The sequence below is a fragment of the Podarcis tiliguerta genome, assembly GCF_965153285.1.
Source record: "Podarcis tiliguerta genome assembly, chromosome: 11".
NCBI classification, from domain to species: Eukaryota; Metazoa; Chordata; class Lepidosauria; order Squamata; family Lacertidae; genus Podarcis; species Podarcis tiliguerta.
Window position 1 is genome coordinate 27,168,211 of NC_139544.1, and position 23,903 is coordinate 27,192,113.

Consider the following 23,903-nt stretch of genomic DNA (forward strand, 5'->3'; position numbering starts at 1 on the left):
ATAACAGTGGATCTAAGGTCCTGCAAAACAGATGCTTTGTGGCTAAAATGCCACAGATTAGGGGGAAGTCATAGAAATCTTGGTCCTCAGTTTGGCACTCGCACAACATACAGTGAGAGAGTTGGAATATACCATGAGGGTATGTGCTCTATACCTCTTAGGACAGAACATGCCTACCCAGAATTCTCCTACCGATGTTCCCACCTGTCTTCATTCCCTTCCCTATTCTCAAATCCTTCCAAGAATGCACAACAACAGCTTTGTGAAGATTTCTATTCCAGTGATGGTGGAAAAGGAGGACAAGCCTCCTGGCTTGCAGTAGATGCGGAAGACAAGTGTTGAGGAATTGTGCAGAGTGTCTCAGAAATGCCTGAAGTTTATAAAATGGGCTGTGGCTAGTCTAACTACACTCTGCAAAAATTCATCTTTCTAATCAACAATTTCTTACCTTTCTGGATTTGGATTTCTTTTCATCTTTTCTAGCTGCTTTTGATGTGGCAGCATCTTTTGTTTTTTCATCCTATACCAGAGAGAAAAACCTCATGAATATTTGGATTAAAACACACCTGAGTCTGAAAGAGTTTGGTAAAAGATTTTTCGAGCAAAGTGTTACTTCTGCGAGAGCCACACAAAGTGGATCAATTGGGATAACATGAATAATCTGGAAATGCTGCACACCCAGGCAGCAGTAAGCATGGTGGGGTAACCACCCTAAAACTAGCCACTCTCTAAGGGCAAAACTTTAAGAGCAAAACAAGGGATGTGGGTGGCGCTGTGGGTTAAACCACAGAGCCTAGGACTTGCTGATTAGAAGGTCGGCGGTTTGAATCCCCACAATGGGGTGAGCTCCCGTTGCTCGGTCCCTGCTCCTGCCATCCTAGCAGTTCGAAAGCATGTCAAAGTGCAAGTAGATAAATAGGTACCGCTCCGGCGGGAAGGTAAACGGTGTTTCCGTGCGCTGCTCTGGTTCGCCAGAAGTGGCTTCGTCATACTGGCCACATGACCCGGAAGCTGTACGCCGGCTCCCTCGGCCAATAAAGCGAGATGAGCGCCGCAACCCCAGAGTCAGTCACGACTGGACCTAATGGTCAGGGGTCCCTTTACTTTTAAGGGCAAAACTGTGTGTTCCATATAGTTCCATGGTTCTTTTAAGGAGACACTATCTTTTATACAGCTACTGAGACTGTAATCACAAGTGGAAAACGGTCTGAGGAGAAAGTAACTTATTCTCCACCCCCTTGTACCCTACATACTGTTTCCCAATTAAAATTGCCCGTCACACCAAAGCTGGTTTTATTCCTGCCAAAAAAGATAATGAGACTTTCTGCCAGTTCAACATATAGAGTAGGTAGATGATACCATTTCATATATACTGTTCATGGGATAAACTCATCTTACACTCTGGAATAAGGTCTAGTCGTTTCAATGGATGGGCACAGAAAAAGACACCTGGAAGAATTATGCATATTCACCATTGTGTTGGAGACAAACAGGCTGCCTTCTACAAAAAAACAACAACTGGCCCTTTGAGTGGTAAGAGAGGCAGCTCCATAAATATGTCCATGCTTGAGACAGCTTTATTGTGAGAAAAGGTCTTTAAATGTCACAAGAGTTTACAGTTTTAGCAAGCATAAGATATGTGCCAAAAAGGGTAGAGGGAAATGTGAAATGGAGCCAACCATTATTTTGGGGGGTCCAATGGAGAGATGGAAACTGGAGGAGTTCTAGGATTCACATTCAAGTGGTTAATGAGTGCCAGTAAAATTCAGGTTTAAACCCAAGATTTAACATAATTATCTGCATGGATGTAATTAAGGGGCATTTAACACTTTCATTATATTGGCCTTTAAGAAACTCCGGCTAATGCTCCAAAGAGGGTAACCTCCATGAAATGAATAAGCTGATTATTTCTGAAATCTTTGGATAAAAGCAGCATAACGTCTCCCTTTTCTAGAGAAACTCTTTACATTACATTCAAAGCCTTATAAACCCAAGTGGAATCAACCTCAGAACAACCTCTTTGTGGCAGTCCTGTTAAGAGCAAGGGCAAGGCTGCCAACAGAAGTAGCAATGCTGAATGAGTCAAAAGAGTTTTTGCCTGTAGAAACACAGACCAGTTTTAAGATGTAATAAAGTCTTCGTTCCTTAAGGAGGCCAAAGCCCAAACTCCTGAAACAACAAGGCAGTGGGAAAGTAAAATTCTGCAAGACAGAAAAGAAAATGCAAGAGCATCTACAGGTAGATGTCACTCTTGAGCAAAGTCATATGCAGAAAGTGGAAACGAGAAGGGGTGACTATATTTTTTAAAACAATGTATTAACCAGGCCAATCAATACTGTGCATCTTCAGAGCAGCGCCAGAACTATTTTGCTCAGAGCAATTGAACTGCAAATAAAAAAGCAGGAATCTCATTTGTCAGTTGCCTATTTGCAACCAGTTGGGGTTTTAGTAGCATGCATAAAAGCCTGTTGGTTGTTGTTGCAATCTTTGCCTTCACTTATGCTTACTTGGTGATTTAAGGAGCATCTTAAAAATGAGAAACACTAGTTTTAGCAAAATGGGCCTCCTCACCTTTGTTGAAGGCTGAGAAACAGGAGGTTTCCCACAATGATCAAAGTCCCCTGAAAGGGCATCAATAGCTGCCGAGTCATCAGCTGGCTTCTGCAATAAAAAATAATAGTTTAAAAATGTGAGTATTTAGTGATATGGAAAATAAGTGCCTTACTTAAACATAGCCTCCCATTTCCAATGGTTAAATTGTTGGTTCTACGCCCAAAAAAGAATTTTAAGCTTCTACTATAAGTGCCACCAAATCAGCAGGTGCCATTAAAATAAGGAACCTTTTCTGAATTATCATTGTACAGCTCTCTTTTTTTGAGGTCTATATTAGTCCTTCATTGGCCACAAGTAGGATGAATTGAGTTAGAACAACAGCGTGGAGCAGAGGGACAGGTATAAAGGTGGGCTACTTCATCTGCTTTTCAGAAAAACCATTTCATTTGGTTTTCATTCAAGTTGCCATTATAATAAATTTGTAACTTTAAAAATTAGGGCTCAAGTTTTCTTTCCTCTCCTCTCCCATTCTTCTTTCCTTTTGTGTTTTGCCTTTTAGTTGGTAATCCTGCTCGTGGGGATTATCTTGTTTGATACTCATTTTATGTAAGCCACTCTGGGAGCCTTTATAGCGGAACAGCCCTCTTCCAAATAGCTACGTAAATGCAACCCACAGGCAAGTAATAGCATTTAGCTAAGAGCAGGTCCTTCTTACCTTTTGTTCTTTGGGTTTCTCAGCATCCTTGCCTGTTGGCTTCCCCTTCAACAACAAAAAGCAGCATTTATTTATTTATTTATTTATTTAAGGATTTGCATCCTACAAAATTTAAAATTACCTATAAAAAGAGATAAACATCTTATGTTAAACCAGTTAGCCTAAACCTTTTCAAAATAAAGCCAGGTTTTAAAACGTGCATTATAAAATGTATCATTGTTGATTTTACTGACTTTATTTTATAAGGCACATTAAAAGAACATGGGGACTTGACTACATAAGATCCATTGGTTCCTCACTTATGTTATGGTAAAATGTGGCCCTCAACATATATTTTATATTGTAAACCACCCTGGGTTCTTTGAATGAAGAGCATAGATGAACTATGATATGATATATGACATGACATGATAAATATATATGTGCAAAATCTATCAATATAGATTAGGGGTGCGGAAACGCTGACTCTCCAGAAGTTGCTGGACTCCATCTCCCATCACCCCAAACAAGAATGGCCAAAGGCCAGGGCTGGTGGGAGATAAGACTCAAAACCGTCAGGAGGACCACAGGTCCCCCACCCTGGTATAGATGAATTTGGATTCAGAAAGGATTAGCTTACCTTCTCACCCGAGTCAAGAAGATGCCTATAATCAGGAGGAATTGTTTCATCTTTCTCTCCAAGTTTGTCTCTATGCTCAGATTTAGCCTTTTCCTGTAAAAGCAACAACAGGAGGTCATGTTCTTAATTTTTCTGGAAAGCTCAACCCAAAGAACACACTATCTAAACTTGTCCTCAAATTGTAGAAAATACAAAAAAAAAAGTTGCCATAAATTTTGAAAAAAACCAACCATGAAACAAACCCCCAAAATGAACACAATTATCACACCAATTTTTGTAAAAAGTAACATAGCCCATTAGAGCTTCCCTATGAGAACTAAACACAAAATAGCAATTTGTGTAGTAACAACTTATTTTTAACATTTTATCATTGCAATGTTTGCTGCCCTGGGCTACCTCAGAAGGAAGGGCTGATATAAATTGAATACATAATAATGATTCCCCCCGCCTCCCTGCTTATTTGTGAACAGGCTGCACTTTATGAAAAACAATCCAAAGACAGAAAGAACGCTGCAAAAATAGAGGTTTATTATATTTACACACGTCCTTTGGCAATTAAAAAAATACTTGTCACACTAACAGAAAGCAAATTCAGTTCAACTGAAGCCACGAAACACTTTCCATGAAAGGGGACCTCCTGAAATGCAAAAAATACCCTGCATAGACCCCTGCTTTCATAGCTAAATATACCTTGTACAATATGCAGAAATAAGAAGACCCTCACTCTGCCCTCAAGTGTTGCAAAAGACAAGGGAGGTAGTATGGTGGGATAGCAATGGTGAGGGGGTGACCTTGAAAGCCATAGACTGAACCCCTAGCCCCCAAAGCAAACAAACCAAAACCACCACCACCCGGCTCAGTTCTTTCAGCTTCCTATGCAGATTTGGGAGATGAATATGGTACCCACAACCATGTCAAGGCAGCTGTACTGCGCGGGGGGGGGGCAAACACTTTTCTCACCTTTATTTTATCAACAAGTGGTTTGTTTTCATCTGGGTCAGGTTCTCTTTGCCCCAATGAATCTGCGAGAAGATCTGCAGCATCATCAAGTTCTTTCCTACCCTAACAGATTTGAGAAGAGCAAAAACAAAATATGCCACATGCAATCTCAGAAATAAAAAACGTCAAAGGTATCAGAGTTGCTTTAGTCAGCATGATAGAAAGTTAACTTCAGAGCACTCAAAAAACTTTGGAAAGTTACAAAATATGCATAGCCAGGCAAAAAAACCAAACCATTCAGCTGCAAGCAAGCAACTTTGGCTTCCAGTATACCTCAACCTATAACTGTTTTATACCTCTCTGTAAAACAAATTTGATTAGCCTCAAACTATGATTCAACATTACTAAAAGCAGTTAAGAGGCTAGCCACTCTACCTTAAAATGGAAAAATAGCATCCCATATAAAAATGACAATTCTTGTTCCAAAGATGGTTATATGCACAGATCTTTCCAAAGACATTTTGAACTCCAAAATACAATTGAGGGACATGGCTGCACCTTTATATGAACAAGGTCTCAGATTCAGTCCTTGAAATCTCCAGGTAGGGTTGGAAAGACTGTCTGAATCCCTGGAGAGTTTTTGTCTGTCACTGAAGACTAGTCTCCATCAACCTGGTGCTTTCCAGCGATTTTGGACCACAACTCCCATGACTGTAGTCCAAAACATCTTAAAGGCACCAAGTTGGTTAAGGCTGCTGTAGACCACACTGAACTTGCTGGACCAATGATCTGACTTGGAATAAGGCAGCTCCTACGTTCCTATAATCAACAAGCCTTTAAGCGATAAGGAGGCTAAGCATTTTTAAAGGGAAAATTAACTGTGGCTTTGGTCACAGAAACTAATGCAGGTAGGAAATATTATTCTGCTTACTGGGGTAGCTGCTGGTGGCGGAGGAGCCGATGAATGGACTGCAGAAGCAGAAGCAGAAGAGATCACTTCTTCAGTAGGTGCAACAGCAGGTTTGCCAGCACCTGTAGGTTTCTACAATAAAAACAATGGGTTCATAAACACATGCCAGAAGACAGTGAAGGATAATCAGATGGCAGGAACCAGGTATCTGTTTCACACTGGGTCCACATCATTTTGGGCTACAGTCAGCTCACTGCCATGTGCTCTGCATCCCATACAGTTTGCTCAGATCGGTACAGTGGTGCCCCGCAAGACGAATGCCTTGCAAGACGGAAAACCCGCTAGACGAAAGGGTTTTCCGTTTTGGAGGTGCTTCGCAAAACAAATTTGCTATGGGCTTGCTTCGCAAGACGAAAACGTCTTGCGAGTTCCTGCGGGGGTTTTTCCCCTCCCCCCTTTTCCCCAAGCCGCTAAGCCGCTTAACAGCTGATCGCTAAGCCGCTTATTAGCTGATCCACTAAGCCCGCTAAGCCGCTAATAGCCTTTTAGCAGCTAATCCGCTAATCCCTTAAGCCTTTAATAGCCGCTAAACCGCTAAGCCGCTAATGGGCTTGCTTCGCAAGACAAAAAAAACCGCAAGACGAAGAGACTCGCGGAACGGATTCTTTTCGTCTTGCGAGGCACCACTGTATTCTGAAACCACTCTGCACTGCGTCTACAGCACACCTTCATAGAAGCTTGCCACGTGTCAGGCGTGTTTCTTCTCCTTACAGGCACCACCAACCTCCTAAGTACTGGGTGCAAAGAGAAGAGACCTTCCAGGATAGTCAAAGTCATTTTGTGAGAATATCTACCACTGGTGGTTTTGACAAGCGTAATTAAATAACAGCAAAGCAAGAATGTGTGTGCATTGCTTACAATGAGCGTATCAGGAAGAACTTTCTGACAGTAAACCCTGTTTGGAAGGCACTCAGAAGGTGGTGGAGGTTTTTAAACATAGGGTGGATCGCCATCTGTCATGGATGCTTTAGTTCAGATTCCTGTATTGCAGGGGGCTGGACTAGATGACTCAACAATTCTATGATTCTTTGTATGTAACTGTCTCTCACTATGTCTAAAAGTTAAATAAAGTCTTTTTTACACAGAGACACATGACATACCTGGGGTGCAGCTGTTGGGGCAGCCTTTGACGTTGGTGCTGAAGAACTAGAAAACCCTTCTGACAGAGCATCAATAAGTTCGCTTTCACTCAAGGGCTAGAAATAAATATATATATTAGAACAAATGTTTCATTTTATTCTTGAAAACTAACTGGAAACCAAACACTTTATTACTTTTTCCTCAGTTTTTTGTTGGAAACGTAGAAGGAATATGCCAACCATTTGTCCAGTCTCTGGTTGTAATAAATTTTGTGCTTCGTAAACTTTATTTAAAAAAATGTAAAATAGCCTGTTAGAAGCATTTTTTTTTACCAACCTGAGGTTTTTCTTGAGGTTTTGGTAAAAGTGGCTTCCCATCTTTATCCTGCAGAGAAAATATGACACTGGTTAACTGCTACAAATGAGCTATGACGGGTGACTGAATTTGACGCAGTACCATTATGTATAAAATGCAACACTAACCGATCGGAACAGTTGAAATCCTGAAAGTGTTTTTGGACTCTTATGTTTTTTGATAAGCATGTTCCTGCACTTTTAACCAGCTGCCTGTCCTAGATAGGACCCACTCATCATGAATAGAGGGGTTCTTGCTACACTGCTCCATTCTTTTGTAACCTCCAAGCAGCTTTGTAACACTCATATGGTGTGTGATTTACGCAGTGCTGCCTCTGAAGTTGATGGCGGAGCTTCAGTTACAGTAAAATGCAGCTGTCTGCCTACTTATGAATATTAGATGGATCAACTGCACTGCCCCCAATCATGGGTGTGCCCTCCATGGCCTAGGGCTCTATATTTAATTCCTGCTTCATCCAAGCATGACAATCTCTGTTGCTAAGAGAATAGACTAGAGTAGGGCTGGGACTTTGCTGATTATTCTATGAACAATTTCCTGAAAAACTGAACACCACGCTCGCCCTCCCCCTCACTCATTGACACAAAATGTTTTGTATCTTGTACCTAAGGTGTACAATTACATGCAATTATTGGGATGCTGCTCATCCAATTAATTTGAATTAAAAGATCATGCAACAAGTGAAAAATCAATCACCTTTGCTTCAGTTAATCTATAATCAGGAGGAATGGTTTCTTCATCTTCTCCAAGTTTCTCACGTTCCTCTTGTTTTGCTTTCTCCTGGATGAGCAGGGGGAAATGAAAGCTCTCAAAACATGTATAAAGAGAGACTTTTCTCAGTCATTTGGTTTCATAGTAGTACATGTAGCATAGAAGCATATGAAAGTGTATATGCCAATTTATTTATTTATTTATTTATTTATTTATAATTAAAGTTGCAATCAACTAAAACACAGATTACTGGAACTGCCTACTTACTGTACTTACTGGTATTCCAAAAAATTAGTTGTAAGTCCAGTTTGCATTCTGTGGACTTCCTATTTCCTGCCATGAGAAATGACTGCCTCCTATGAGATCAGACCCCCAGGAGTGCCAGAAATTCAGGGTTCTGTAACAATTTGGTACCCTTCCCCCAAGAGAAAGTAAGAGAGACCCAATAGTTACACACAGATAGATAGATGTTTGATACGCCCCTGGACTCTGATCATTTTATTACCTTCACTTTATCCACGGCAGGCTTCTTTTCTTCTGGTTGAGGCTCCACTTTTCCTAGACTGCCAGATAAGGCTTCCAGGGCTTCATCAGGTACCTGTGAAGTCTAGAAATAATATTATTTTAAATCAGCTTAGTGCTTTGGAAAACAATGTTTGAAGCAATATTCTTAAGAGTGCAAATGATGGAGTGGCTGACAAATACATTTATTAAAACTTAACCACCCAAGTATTAGTTTTATGGGAGGTGATTCACTTATTTATTTTTTGTTGTTGTTTTTGTTGTTGTTGTTGTTTTGCATACCATTCTATGCCCATAGTTCTCAGGACAGTTCACAACATAAAATTACAATATAAAAACCACAAAATACATAATACAAACAAGAACAAACCAATAATCCCCCCCCCTTCCACAACACATTTTAAGGGGCATTGGATGTCAATCAGCCAAAGGTCTGGTTAAAGAGGAATGTCTTCACCTGGCCCCCAAAGGTGTATAATGAAGGCACTAGCTGAACTTCCCTGGGGACAGCATTCTACAAAGCAGTATTAATATGATTAACTGACTGCAGGAGTGGCCCATGTGGTTGTGTGGAGCCACAGAACCACCTTCTTGATACCAGCTTACATGGACAGGACTGGGTTGGGACTGTGCAAGTACACCGGTGGAGCCAGACCAGTTTTCCCTCTCCATTGGACTGACAGAGCTCTACCCTTGTCATCATATTCCCCCTGTCCCAGCACCATCCAAGTCAACAGGGTGGCTTTGCCTGACAGCACGGACTGCTATTGAGTAACTGTCTGCTTAGGATAGCCTAAGTACCTTAGTGCAGAACTTTTTCATATTTATAAATTAGTTTTCTGTTTTGTGCACTGGCAAAATCCACATGGAATCTTTGCTAGCTTGGCCCACTTAAAATGAAGATCTACTTTCACACAAGGTTCTTTTAAGTTCAATGGGACTTTAAGAGTTCCCATTAGCAGGCTGCACTCATAATAGTTAAACACATCCAACAGTTAATGAGCAAAGGAAGGGAAAACCTACAATCTAAATACCCCAAATAAAAGTAAGTAATGGCAAACAATTTTGTACCAACAGTTTTAAGCAATGTGCAGTGCATATGTGTTAAGAAATCCCTGCAAAATCAGCCATTCTAATTTTTTTGTAAGTAGCACTTGAACCTTTGTTGACCTTCACAAATGGTTACTCACTGGAGAAGTTACTGAGGGAGCTGAAGATGCCACAGAAGGAGCAGCAGCAGCGGACACCACTTCTTCTGTTGAAATCTTTTTGGATTCAGCTGCTGAGGGCTTCTGAAATAAGATAGCAGGAACAAGATGAGTCTAAAAAGCCCAGGACACATATTTGCACAGCCCTGTAGCGGCTATGGTAGCTCATTTACCAGAAGTGATGTATTTAGCGTTAACCAAACTAAGCCTCCTAGAGCAAAATATCCATCAGAATCAAGTATACAGTGGTACCTCGGGTTAAGAACTTAATTCGTTCTGCAGGTCTGTTCTTAACCTGAAACTGTTCTTAACCTGAGGTACCACTTTAGCTAAATGGGGCCTCCTGCCACTGCCGCACGATTTATGTTCTCATCCTGAAGCCAAGTTCTTAACCCGAGGTACTATTTTTGGGTTAGTGGAGTCTGTAACCTGAAGCGTCTGTAACCTGAGGTACCACTGTATACTGGTCATATTGGTCAGAATCAAGTATATACTGCCAGAGTTAATGCTAAATATGTTACATCTGGTACATGAGCCACCATAGCTGCTAGAGGGCCACACAAATTTGATAAACATCCCCTCAATTCCTTCATCCAAGTTGTTTATAAAGATGTTGAACAACAGGCCCAGGACAGAACCCTGTGCCATCCCACTAGTCACATTTTTCCAGGATGAAGAAGAAGTAGAAGAAGAAGAAGAAGAAGAAGAAGAAGAGGAGGAGGAGTTTGGATTTGATATCCCGCTTTATCACTACCCAAAGGAGTCTCAAAGTGGCTAACATTCTCCTTTCCCTTCCTCCCCCACAACAAACACTCTGTGAGGTGAGTGGGGCTGAGAGACTTCAAAGAAGTGTGACTGGCCCAAGGTCACCCAGCAGCTGCATGTGGAGGAGCGGAGACGCGAACCCAGTTTCCCAGATTACGAGACTACCGCTCTTAACCACTACACCACACATTAATGAGGAACCCCATTAATGAGAATGCTATGGGTTCGGACAGTCAACCAGCTACAAATCCACCGAACAGTTACTTCGTTCAACCCACATTTTACCAGCTACCTCGCTAAGTATCCCTAGATCAGGGTTTCCCAAAATTGGGTCACTAGCTGGTTTTGGACTACAATTCCCATCATCCCTGACTATTGGGTCCTGCTAGCTAGGGATGAGGGGAGTTGTAGTCCAAAAACAGCTAGTGACCCAAGTTTGGGAAACCCTGCCCTAGACTACGAACTTCCTCCTTCAAAGGGAATGTGACTTCAGAACAGGCAAGTGGTCAGTTTCCTGGACCTGAAAGCCACCCATCCACAGGGCATCTGTCTTGGTAGGATTCAGTTCCAGTTTAGTGGCCCCCGGCTAGCCCAAAACTGCATCCAGATGATAGCTCAGGACTTGCACATCCAGGCCTGTTACATGGAAATCAAGCCAAGTGTCATCAATATACTGTAGATATCATGCTTCAAATCTCCCAACAGGTTCGTTTAGCTGTTAAAAAGCATTGGGGACCAAACAGTGCTCTGTAGCACCTCAAAACGTAACTTCCACAAGGCAGACACAGAGTCATTCAGTGCTACAGAGTGACATACGCAGGCATGGTTGGTGCCCCCAAAATATGGGCTTGGCTTTGGATCCATAAGAAGCTACTCACTGTAGAAGCTCCTGATGGAGCTGAAGGTTGCACTGAAGGAACTGCAGGGGATGTGGCCACATTTTCTTTGGGAGTTTTGGGGGGCTCAGCAGCTTCTGGCTTCTGAAAGAAAACAGCAACTAATGGGTTTTGAAAACTGGTATCTATTATTAGCTTGAGAACAGCGGAAATTGTAGCACCTAAACCTCCGTTCCCAATGAGTAGGTGGGCTTCACAGGAGACCACAGCATGGATGGCCCACCCCCCATCTTTGTGCACACCTCCCATGGCCTTATATTAAGCAGCTGATATAACTCTCAACCCTTGTGTGGCTTTGCACACCACCAGCCCTAGCCCCTGGTATGTTCCCAACCCACATTTTCACCTTGCCATCACACTAAGTACACAAGTGACACATGGGGAGGAATATGAGGGAGGAAAGGAGGAACGGAAATGCTATACCTGAATTAAGCTTATTTCACCTTTAATTCTCTGCATCCAATGCAATGAAAGAGTTTGAATTTTAAGGCAGGTTTTCTAAGCAAAGTAAACTCACCTTAGGCACATCAGCAGGTGTAGATGGTTTGGGTATTTCTGCGGGAGGAGTGGGACAGGCAAAATCTTTTGAAAATTCATCAGCTAGGTCAGAATCGCTAAGAGGCTGTAAAAACAAAAACAAAAAATGAGAGGAAGACCGGAACTGTGTTGCTGATAAAATAAAGAACAGACATAAGAAGTGGCATTTATCAATTATCAGAGGGCCTTCTCGGTAGTGGCAGCCACTCTGTGGAATGCCCTCCCATCAGATGTCAAGGAAATAAACAACTATCTGACTTTCAGAAGACATCTGGAGGCGGCCCTGTTTAGGGAATTTTTTAATGTTTGATGTTTTATTGTGTTTTTATTATTCTATTGGGAGCCACCCAGAGTGGCTTGGGAAACCCAACCAGATGGACGGGATATAAATAATAAATTTGTTGTTGTTGTTGTTGTTGTTAGAATACAATAGAGGAAACTTGAGATGAAGAAAATGGTGGTTGGGCAGCTGGAACTCAGATTACAGGGCCTCCATGGCATGCTTGCACTTCTTTTACAATGGATTTGAATCTGCATACACAGCAGAAATAGCAGGAGGTCAGTGTGATACTGACCACCTGTAATTGTAGGGAGAAAGAGGGAATCTTGGCTCTCCTCTCTCTGGGGATTCAGTCCACCCCCTAAACAGGTTAGCTAACACTGCACAAGCTGGCAGAAAAGATCACCTGATAAAGTTAGGAGCATAAAGGCTGCTGCAGCATGTGTGCATGTATATAATGTTTTCAGAAAGAACACCCAACCTTTGATTTGACTCAGCTGTACTAGAACTATTTTATATCTATGAAACACAAAACAGGAGTATGCCTGCATAATTATACCGCAAAACAGGAGTCACCAATGTGGCACCCTTCAGATGTTGTTGGGACTCAAATTCTCATCAGCTGCAGCAAACATAGCCAATGGCAAAGGATGATGGGAGTTGCAGTCTAACAACATCTTAAGGACACTGCATTGGATACTCCTGCCATAAAGCAAAGTAAGTGTTTAAACACTGAGACAAAGATAATTGGCTGAATTGTCTTCAGTAATTGAGCAACAGGCATTTGTGCCACAATGCTAAAATAGCAAAAGAGGAATCAATTTAAAACAACACAAAATGTGCCTCTGAATTCAAATATTCATTTTGCACTGATCCCAAATATTAAGTAAACCATCTGTGTTAAAAACTGCCTTTTGAAGCTTACTATGCTTCCCTTTATCTCAGGCATTATGAAATCACAGGAAAATAATATGTAAAAGTTCAGCTTCATCATTTATTTACAATACAGGTGAAGGAAAGTAAAACAAATAGAAACACTTAAGAACCTTTGCTTTTTCTTCAGGCTTTGGCAACAAGGGCTTCCCATCTTTATCCTAAAAATAAGCAGGCAGAATTATTGTTAACTTTGCCATTTACACTGCACCAACTTTAAGATACTCTACATAGTTGTTGTTGTTTTATTTAAATGCTCAATATATAGATTTACTCCAGAGGGATCCAAATAGTCCCTGCAATGGGGGGGGGGGGGATATCCCCAGAGTTTCTCCACTGAACATATTCCATTTTGCAATTCCACTTATAAGACTAGCTAAGAATGCTGAGCCAAAAGAATAACTCAGGCTGAAGGAAGAGAAGAAACTACATACAATGTAGTGATTATTTCTGGTTTCACATTTCCTTGGCTACCTTTTGAAAATACATGTAAGGAGTAGCTAAGAAATCATCACTCTTCTAATGTGAAAATGATCAGATGCTTCTATCCTCACCTCCCTCAGACACACACAATTGCAGGACCCAAGTAGGTTCATATGGGGAAAAGCACTCTCTAAGGCAGTGGTTTTCAACCAGTGTGCCATGGCATCCTTGGATGATGGTCATGGAGGCCCACTGGCAACCGTGGCCTCTGTCCTTCTTTCCTTCCCTTCCTCCTCTGATGCCCTCTCGCATCTCTGCCTCCCAAAGGCTTGCACAGCTGTTTGTTGCAGCAGCCTTGGCTACAAGCTACCCAGGCAAAATGGTGCCTCTGGGGCTGGTCAGGGGGTGCTGGTGGCCAGGAGCTGAGGCAACCTTGGAGTAAACAACCAAGTGGGTAAGGGAGCCCTGTCCACCTGTCCGCCAGCCCTTGCTGTTGGAAATAGACAGATAAGTCCCAGGCCCTTGTGGGGCAGTGTGAGGAGACACCTCTCTTTGGGGCAGAGGGGCAGCTCAGAGACCAGGGGTAGCAGCAACGGCTGCCTGGAGGACTCCCAAGGAGAGGGGAGAGGAGGCAGCGGCTGAGGGAACGCTCCACAAGGGAGGGTGTTCAAAAAAAGGGTGAGAGGCTGCCAGCTCTGCAGGCAAGGGGTGACGTAACTGGGCTCCTGAGCCTCACAAGGGTGCTGCAGAAAGAATATAGTTTGTCAAAGGAGCTGTGGACTTAAAAAGGTTGAAAATCTCTGCTCTAAGTTATATTGATCCTAAAATGTAGAAGGCTGTAGAAATCAGCACTGTGAATTGATAGCAGAAACTAACTGATAGCTGAATTAGCTGGGATAGAATCAGTTTTATGCATTCAGACTATCTGGTCCCAGTCAACCATCTGCACATGGGATTCTGCATTAGTTGCAGTTTCTAAACTGCCTTCAAAAGCATTCACTTGCAATACTCTGATCTGCAGGTGGACAACAGAAGATACATTTAAATAATTGGAGGAGAGGGCTTTCTAGCTCTAGCTTGCTGCTGCTGGATCATAGCCAGCAGGGAGTACAGAGAGCTGAAAGAGCTAATGTTTTTCGATTTTTCTTAACATGGGCTCAGTATGGTAAAATCTGAGATTTTATAGCATATGCAATGAAAAGTAGAGATGAGAACTTTACCAATTCTGGTTTTAATCTGTACTCAGGAGGGATTGTATCGTCGCGTTCACCAGGTTTCTTCTCCTTCCTTTCTTTGGCCTTTGGCTGAATAGAAAGAATCACAACATGTCAACACTTGAATTGCATTGCTGGATCTTTTGCAAGCAAGCTGGAAGTCAGGGTGATTGTGCCGTAGAAACGTGTTAAATTTTAAACATATTTCTGTGCATACACCCCCCCTTCATATTTGGCATATTTCTGCTTCCTCCAACCCCCATTTCTCCTGCAGGCAACTCATAATTTTTGAATCTATATTTTTCCTTTTTCCTAAACTAAATAAAATAGCATGCATACATATTACAGATGCAAAAGAAATGTTATAGGTACTGTATCTGTAACATTTATTCAGGGGCAGAGGTGGAGGATCCTGAGAGTACTACTAAAAACACATTTTATCTGAAGTGGCCCAATACATTTCTAGCCTTGTCAGCTCTGTTTATCAAGATTAACTAAGAAAGAACCCTTATTTCTTTTATAGGAACTATAAAAGCTTGAAGAAATAACTAGGCTAAACTTAAAATGCATTGGGCAATTTCTGTGAATTAAAGTATTCCTTTATAGCACTTTTTGCATATTTCCTGTTGCTTTTGCTACACATCTGAAGAGAGTAATCCAGCCAAATTTAAGCATTTTTCAGCTGAATTACTATCACAAGCAACATTTTCATCATGCATTTAACACACTGAAGTCAATGGGGCACAGAATCCTAGAATTGTAGCGTTGGAAAGGACCCCAAGGGTCATCCACAATTTATGCATGTCTACATAGTTTCAAGAATTTAAGTGGTATCAATCATGTACTAGTTATTTATACAGCAATTGATTCACTTGCCACCCAATCCTATTATATTTACTCAGGAGCAAGTCTTGCCTTGCCCAGCTGGGCTCATTACCAATTAGATGTGCGCAAGATTGCAGCCTTGGGGATGTTTTATTTTTTAAAAAAGGTCATACAGTCCTGCAAAACTGCTTGTTAAAAGAAGTCTTCCCAGTCGTTCTCACACATTCCCACATTGATGAAGCTACATTGTAGTTCAGAAAAGAAGCAGGCCACTAGCTACTACTACCATAGAATTCAAAGTGCTTTCAAAGGTTTCTGCTAGCAGCAGCCAAAGCAGTATTTTTTCCTGGCTTGTTTTGCAAGATTTTGCAGTGTGAATAATACCTCTTCCACTTCCACAATGGAGCTAAGGTCTACTTCCGGTTCCGGTTCTGGCATGCCAAGCGTATCCACAAGAGCATCCAAGGCGCTGTCACTAAGGGCTGCCTGCATCGCAAAGTGATAAAAATGACCATGGGCTATAAAAACAGCATATGTCTCATGATAGATGCAATATATACTGAGATCATTAGGACTCCAGTTACGGCAGTACACTGATGAATCTGGCATCCTTAAACAGCAGGATACTGTAATCTAGACACTCTGTCTAAAACATTGCAGTGTAGGAGGGTAAGCTGTGTATTCTTCAGCTATTGGGCAACATGTCAAGCCACTTCAAACACCATATCTGTGGGAATCTAGCTTTTCTGTAGTTGAGGCTAAATTGTAAGTAAACCAGAACGACTGAGGCTTGTGCATTTTGCCACTACTAAATCCATCTCTGGGTCTTGAAACTTGATCCAAGTATTTTATTTGTGGTCCAACAGCGGTGAACTCAGACAAAGAAAATGACACTATATGGAGAAAGTCCACTGATACAAATTCCCATTTAACTAAATCACCTATAGGTTGTTGGACTGCTGTCTAACTTCAGGTAAATAAATTGACTGGGTGTTATTTCCAGCTACTTAATGCTTAATATTCTCCAATATCTGGAGGCAGCAGGTGAATGTGGCTTTTTAAAATGCATATATGAGAAATAAAATGTATTCTGTTTGTTTGGCTTCTGCAAACCACCTCAAGGAAGTTTTAACCTTTGAAGGCAGGATAACAGTATTTCAAAACAAATAATATAGTGTTAAGCTCATCCAATATCCTTAATATCAGTAGGCAATGGAAAGGCTATATGCAGTGATACCTTACTCAAGCAGAAAGTAAAAACAGAAGCCAAGCCAGCATCCAGGAAAAGCAAGGGAGCATTCATTTGTCAGGAAGGAAAAACCGCCTCTTAGAGCAGGCACCCCCAACCTGCGGCCCTCCAGATGTTTTGGCCTACAACTCCCATGATCCCTAGCTCACAGGATCAGTGGTCAGGGATTATGGGGATTGTAGTCCAAAACATCTGGAGGGCCAAAGGTTGGGGATGCCTGTTTTAGATCAACAAAGGAAGTTAAATCACATCCTGACTCAAACAGCCAATACAGCATAGGTAACATTTTGAATCCCTAACCATCACATTTGTTTAAAAGGCTACTTATGACCACAATGAGGGCTATATTTCATTTTTGCAGTGTATTTTAGTTTGGAACTTTTTAACTACAGATTCAGGCTGCGTACCCAAAGGTTCAAAAGCTTCTAATCTGTACTGTTCCAAATAATTTCACAATAGCAGCCAAACTGAAGTTATTTCAGAATGAGTAATTGATTCGTAAAAAGGTGAAACTTTTAAATCAATAACTGTTTCCAATCCACAAGAGTGTGCACACCTGGAATCTTATGCGCAAACGTACCATCATCATCTCCCAGATTTTAAAGGCATCTTGGCCATTGGACAAAGGGGGATGCTGAAGTAAAGAAGGGGGATGCAGGCAGGCAGGTGGTTTCTTAATAGAAACGTACCTTCCTCCAATAGGTTGCAGCCCAGTCTTCAAAAGCTTAAATACCTTTTTACAAAACAACAAGGTTTAGCACTGACTCTTATATTACAGTCTGAGCATATATAATTTATTTGGAGCCCAGGGAGTCTTTGCATGCTCACCCTTTCTCTCTCTATAACTTTGTAATACTATTTTAGGATAGCAGGTTCTGTGGGGTTATTTCAGTGGGGTAGGGGATCAGAGTACTTAATTTATACCTCTTCCACTCTGGCTTTCTTTTCTTTCGGAGGAGCTGAACTGCTGATCGAACTTGCAGACTGTGCTTGTAGGAGTTCACCTTCTTCTGCAGGCTTCTTTTAAAACATGAAACAATTTAAATGTGTTGAGTTTTTCACAGGAGTCAGATTGTATGTCTAATAAAGAGGCCCTTTCAAAAAGATAGCAAAATCGGTACCTCTTTTGGCAAGTCTTTCTTCTCTCCAGCAGATGTTACAGCACTGCAAGTAAAATCAGATGACAGAGCATCTGCAAGGTCATCATCTGTCATTGTTGGCTAAATGAAAACACAAACTGGGTTACACTTTTAACCATTTGCCCAACAGCAGCTTACAGTTTGGGGGCATTTGCACATTTATGGATGCAGAGCTGTGCTGTAGTGTTGTCAAATCCTGAGCTAAATACACCACCTCTTACTTTGGCAACTCTGTGGAAGTTACAGTGGCTTATTTTCCCAGTCCTGAAGTAGCAGCAGAAAGGGAAATGGGGCAGAAGAACAGACACTGGAGTGAGAATCACTCTCCTCACATAAATATATTTATGCCCTGGATTTTTTAGAAAAACAGGTTGCCATCTCCAGTCAAGAGCTGACAATCTACCTCTTGATGGGGAGACTGCTTATAGAAACAGGAGGATTTTGCAGATGATTTGTGTCTGCAACACACACAAATCTGCTAAGGGAACTGCAGAATTACAAACTATTCTGAATGACTATTCTAAACTGACTCTATCAGTTGTTTGCAATTCTGCCCTGTGGCAGTCTGCATCAGCAATGGACAAATAGCAGATTATGATCTGGATCCAGATATTGATCCCTTGATTCAGGGACTGACGGGGTGAGCTCCCATTGCTTAGTCCCTGCTCCTGCCAACCTAGCAGTTTGAAAGCACATCAAAGTGCAAGTAGATAAATAGGTACCGCTCTGGCGGGAAGGTAAACGGCGTTTCCGTGCGCTGCTCTGGTTCGCCAGAAGTGGCTTAGTCATGCTGGCCACATGACCTGGAAACTGTACACCGGCTCCCTCGGCCAGTAAAGCGAGATGAGCGCCGCGATCCCAGAGTTGGCCATGACTGGACCTGATGGTCAGGGGTCTCTTTACCTTTACATGTTGTGGTGAATCAACTAGCATAAATATCTATTGCATGCAACATCTATCAATTTCTAGAGTCTAGCTACTGACTTCAGCATAAATCAAATGAAGAGATTTTAGCATTGGCCATACATTAACCACAGCTGTATACTAGAAGCCAATTAAGCCTGCACAGTTGTAGTTAAACCATTTAAACCTTTATATATCAACAATACCAAGACTAATCAAGTGCAACAGTACAGCACACAATGTGTTGGAGGTATCCCGTGTCATTGGCACATGTAGGTCATTACTAACTGATTTCAATGGGACTAAAGCGTAAGTAATTTAGGGTGATATTCAGCTAGGTTTTTCTCAGAATTGACCCAATGAAATTAATTAACATGGCTAAGTTCAGTCTGTTAACAGGTCTACTCTGAGTAAAACCACCATCCATCCATCCATTGATTACAATGCAAAGTTTATAAAGAACTAGGCATATCTTCAAAAACCAGTAATAAATTTTCCATTTTCACACTTTGTGACAAATAAATAAACCATACCTGAGATTCTCCTACTGCCACTGGTGGGGGAACTGCTTTGCCATCTCCTTTACCCTGAAAAACAAAGTTTTGTGAATGAGTACTGCAACTAATGTGCAGTAGAGAAAGCATCCAAGGCACAGTTTTGGTTTTACTACTTACCTCGAGGAGTTTTCTGTACTCTGGAGGAATTGTGCTCTCCCGTTTACCCAGCTCTTCTATATATAAGGAAGACATTGGGTCCTGCATCATGTAAAAAATATTGTTGACTCTTTAAATCAATGGCTAATGTATAAATATATACAATTCATTCATATAAGATTATGATGTACTACAAAAAACAGAGAGCAATAACATTCAAATATTTAATATTTGTTAACCACCTAAACTTACTAGTTGCTGCAAAAAACAACAACAATTCATTCAAAAACATGGTTAAAAATATAAACCATGCAGGTTCACAAGCAGTGAACCATAGTTTAGATCAGCTTTCCCCAAGCTGGTGCCCTCAAGAAGTTTTGGATTACAACTCCCAGTCATGCCTGACCATTAGCCATGCTGGTTGAGGATGATGGGAATTATAATCCAAAACATCTGGGAAGCACAAGGATGGGGATGACTGGTTTAGATTACCATGAACAAGATTGCAGGAGTCTGAAGCTCACACATTCCCTCCTCAGTGGGAATAAAGAGTTACACTTCCCCTCTATACCCAATCTGGAAAATTATCAGGTCCCAAGCCAGCTACTGCTAGTGTATTTTAAAAAACAAAAAACAACAACTGCATGTTAAATCCCAATATGTGTTTTCAAGTTTGGCCCTAACTGGGTTCCCTTGATTTAGGTGCTTTTTAAAGAATTGCTGAAATGACTTCTACAAATCTTGCTGTTTTTGCAAACACATTACGCATTTTTTCTAAATTTAGAAGTTGGAAAATGGAGAGATCCAGTGACAATCTAGGCTTCGAGCCCAGTTTATGGTGAGAATGAAGATAACATAATTCTCAACAACAGGAAAAGAAAGGGAGAGGTCCAGTCCAGGCAACCAGCCATCCATTCTAAACTGTGTTTTAGATGTTTTCGAATAAGACGGCATGAGCCTCAGGCTTGTATGCGCCTCCTTCACCACTTTTCCATGTGTGAGAGAAGGAGAGGAAGAGAGCTTCTGCTTTCACTTTAGAACAAATTGCAGTTCCCTGCTAAGGATAAGCTCAGAGCTGTTGTTCATTCTTAGGCATCCTCTGCCTCCCCAACAGTGGAGGTTTAACATAAGACATCATGGCTACCAGCGGGGCTTTTTTTCCAGCCAGAGCTCACCAGAGCTCAGTTCCAGCACCTCTCAGGTGGGTACCATTACCATTCTAAGAGAACAAGGGAGAAGTTCATGGTGAGCTCCAGCACCTCTATTTCTACAAAAATAGCAGTGCCTAATAGCCACTTGTAGCCTTGTCCTCCATGAATCTGTCTAATCCTATAATGTACAATTCAGATCAAATTCACTAATGATTTGAAGTACAAATTCATATGCAAAAAAGGCTACTGCTACCAAAACAAATAAGCTCACAAACACAGGCCTAATAAATAAGGCTCTTTAAATACAGGAGATCTTATACCGAAACTGTTGGTCCAGTATATTCAGGTGTAGGTGGCTCGTTTTCTTCAGGACCTCCAAGGGTATCGATTAAATCATCTAAGGCAGCATCTATGTCAGACTAGAAAAAAAGATTTTTATGAAGTACATGGCACTTCAGGTCCCTCCCAAATTCAGCAAAAAGCATTCCTGCATTGCAAGGGGTTGGGCTAGATGACACTCCTGGTCCCGCCCAACTCTATGATTCTGTGAAGTGATCTAACTCAGTGATGGCCAAACTTGGCCCTCCAGCTGTTTTGGGACTACAACTCCCATCATCCCTAGCTAACAGGACCAGTGGTCAGGGATGATGGGAGTTGTAGTCCCAAAACAGCTGGAGGGCCAAGTTTGGCCATCACTGATCTAACTAGACAGCAAATGAACTGTTGCTTACCTTTTCAGCTGGTTTACTTTCTGCAGCAGCTGGGGCTGGGGCTGGCAATTTGCCTTCTTTAGTCTGCAAATAAGAATGCATTTCTGAGAACTAAGCATAGGATTACATTTGCATCCGATTAATGCCAAACACTAAACTTACCTCTGCAGCTGCAACAGTCAAGCCTGCAGCTGCTACTGCTCCAGCTGTGCCAGCAGCTGCAACAGCTGCCTTGGTGGGCAATGACTTGTCATCAGGTTTAGCCTTAAGTGGAGAAAAATTAGAGAGGTCCAGATGAAACTTTGCCATTAATATTTTAAGGCAGCCCAACTACAACCTACACAAAACTATGTTGCAGCGTGGACATGATGTTTTCCCTTCCTGGAGTTTTAATTGCATGACAGCTGGGAAGCTGAACATGGGAAAACACACATATAGCCAGACATTACGAAGTCAGCCTTGCAAAAAAAAAAAAAAAAAAGATCTATAAGAAATCACATTTTATTCAACACTTACAGGGAACTATATTAATGTTCTGTGATTATTTTACTGCAAAGAAAAACAAAAACATCCACGTGTATTTATGTATTACAGTATTTTAATTTATAACTAGAAAAAAGCAGGAAAAATGCAAATCATTTATTCAACTTATTTATGATGATAAAATGGTATTAAGCCATGCATTGGTCCAGTTAAAGTTGGGTTTTATTCAATTTTTGTCCCATCCTTTGGGGCAAACACTTTAGATACCTAACCTTGGGAGTGTCACTCAAAAGCTTTCTGAAGAAGGGTTTTCTGCTTCTATTTTACCTTTGGTTCTTCTTTGGATGTCAGCTGTGTTGTTGTCTTGTCAATCTGACCAGAGGGTACTTTTCCAGTACTTGATTGCTTAGGTTCCACTACAGGTTTGCTTTGGCTTTTTGCCTACATGTACACACATAAAAAGGTGAATGCCCTTACATAAATTTGCATTGTAAAGAATTATATCTCCCAGTAAGTAAAATAAAAATTACCCCTCCAGGTTCTTTTTGCTTCTCTTCTGATGAACGTTTAGACTGAGAATCATCTGGCTGTGTGAAAAGAGATAGCAATATAATTGATCACATTTAAATGTAAACAAACAGTTACAGAAAAAATGTAAATAAACTAGTCTGCACAATGAAGAAAGTAATAGTCAAAAGTATTTTCGCTGTGACGGAACAATACAATAATAAATAATAATAAATTTTATTTATATCCCGCCCTCCCCAGCCGAAGCCGGGCTCAGGGCGGCTAACACCACTAAAATAGTACAACATTATAAAACATTCTAAAAAATTAATTAAGATCAAATTAAAAATTGATGGCAACCATAACTAAAGTTTTGTAAAGATTGCCAAAGGAGGGAGTCAGGCTGCACCCTGACCACAAGCCCACAACGTACAAGCCTGAACGTTGTCCAAAAATCCGAAAGTTGTATTTGTATCACATGTCTGTGAGCACAACTGCATTAAAATTAGGGGTGCTTGGTGAAGTAAACACCCCGTCTGAATGTCAAAATCTGAATGAATCCGGGATGGGCACAGACCCTGCAAGCAAGCCTTTGACTGAAGCTGCACTGACTTGCAGCCCACCTCTCCTTCATCTGACAAGTCTTCCTGAAGGATCAAAATACACCCACCGGAATCATAGGATGGACTGCCTCTGCCTCATTATTTCTAGGTAGAAGTGATATGTGCAGGTTTCGCCATGGTTTTAAGTGATACTGTGCAACTCATTTTGTGCCCAGTAACTATGGGACTTGTATTCTAACTCTTAATTCCCCGATTGTGGGGAGGGTCTTTGCATCATTTGCTCTCCTGGTGCTGCTGTCTCCCCCCCCCCCTTACTGACATCCTTGTGGACATGCATTTGCACAGGCAATGTTCCTAAAAACTAACAGCCACTGTGCTAATGCAAGCTCATTTACTGATACATAGTTTACAAACCATTTTTGTTTATACCAGATTAAGTGCATAATGGAAGCTATTTATTCCTCTTGTTTTATATCCTGCTTTTTCCTAAGAGCTCATTTACTCTTATTAAAATGCATCTAGGAACTAAGTGTAATCTCCACTGATTTCAGTGCAACTTAATTTCAGGCTGCTTTCCTTTGACACTGTGCGGAAATGGGAAATGGGCAGGGATAGTCAACTGTGCAAGCTGCTACTGTCAGAAAGCCACTATTTTCTTTTTCAGAGTTATTGTAAGTTGCAGAATAGGCATTACAACATCCCATTGAAAGCAACCCAATAGACTGATAACACATTCAGAAGGCCCTGAATTAAACCTTATAGATTATGAAACCCAGAACTTTTGTTTAAAACAAATAATGATTAGTCAAACAAGCAAGCTTCATCACATATGTAAATGCTTATGAGATAGTAGTTCAGGACACAGCAATTCAAAACATAAATTGCATGTTACCTTACCTTAGCTAACTGTGCTGCTTTTTCAGCTTCTGCTTTGGCTTTTTGGGCTGCCTACAATATGAACAGAACAATGTCAAACGGAAAAG

General features: G+C 41.3%; 1 protein-coding gene across 13 annotated transcripts in view; it reads right to left on the reverse strand.

The window, feature by feature from the left end:
* CAST (calpastatin) overlaps positions 1-23,903 on the reverse strand; it is a 61,513-nt gene that overhangs the window by 4,068 nt on the left and 33,542 nt on the right. For 5 of the 13 annotated variants that reach the window (XM_083403871.1, XM_083403862.1, XM_083403870.1 and 2 more), the window contains 26 exons: positions 23,818-23,868; positions 22,381-22,437; positions 22,178-22,291; positions 21,530-21,631; positions 21,389-21,451; positions 20,978-21,076; positions 19,528-19,608; positions 19,387-19,440; positions 17,933-18,031; positions 17,736-17,831; positions 15,947-16,048; positions 14,744-14,827; positions 13,214-13,261; positions 11,868-11,972; positions 11,333-11,434; positions 9,672-9,773; positions 8,465-8,566; positions 7,945-8,028; positions 7,213-7,260; positions 6,897-6,992; positions 5,758-5,868; positions 4,848-4,949; positions 3,888-3,980; positions 3,269-3,313; positions 2,572-2,661; positions 449-520 (listed from right to left, as the gene is read on the reverse strand). In XM_083403871.1, the coding sequence (XP_083259997.1) occupies positions 449-520; positions 2,572-2,661; positions 3,269-3,313; positions 3,888-3,980; positions 4,848-4,949; positions 5,758-5,868; positions 6,897-6,992; positions 7,213-7,260; positions 7,945-8,028; positions 8,465-8,566; positions 9,672-9,773; positions 11,333-11,434; positions 11,868-11,972; positions 13,214-13,261; positions 14,744-14,827; positions 15,947-16,048; positions 17,736-17,831; positions 17,933-18,031; positions 19,387-19,440; positions 19,528-19,608; positions 20,978-21,076; positions 21,389-21,451; positions 21,530-21,631; positions 22,178-22,291; positions 22,381-22,437; positions 23,818-23,868 (2,202 nt within the window). The remainder of the gene's footprint in view (positions 1-448; positions 521-2,571; positions 2,662-3,268; positions 3,314-3,887; positions 3,981-4,847; positions 4,950-5,757; positions 5,869-6,896; positions 6,993-7,212; positions 7,261-7,944; positions 8,029-8,464; positions 8,567-9,671; positions 9,774-11,332; positions 11,435-11,867; positions 11,973-13,213; positions 13,262-14,743; positions 14,828-15,946; positions 16,049-17,735; positions 17,832-17,932; positions 18,032-19,386; positions 19,441-19,527; positions 19,609-20,977; positions 21,077-21,388; positions 21,452-21,529; positions 21,632-22,177; positions 22,292-22,380; positions 22,438-23,817; positions 23,869-23,903) is intronic. The other 8 variants (XM_083403873.1, XM_083403868.1, XM_083403864.1 and 5 more) reach the window with 3 other exon arrangements.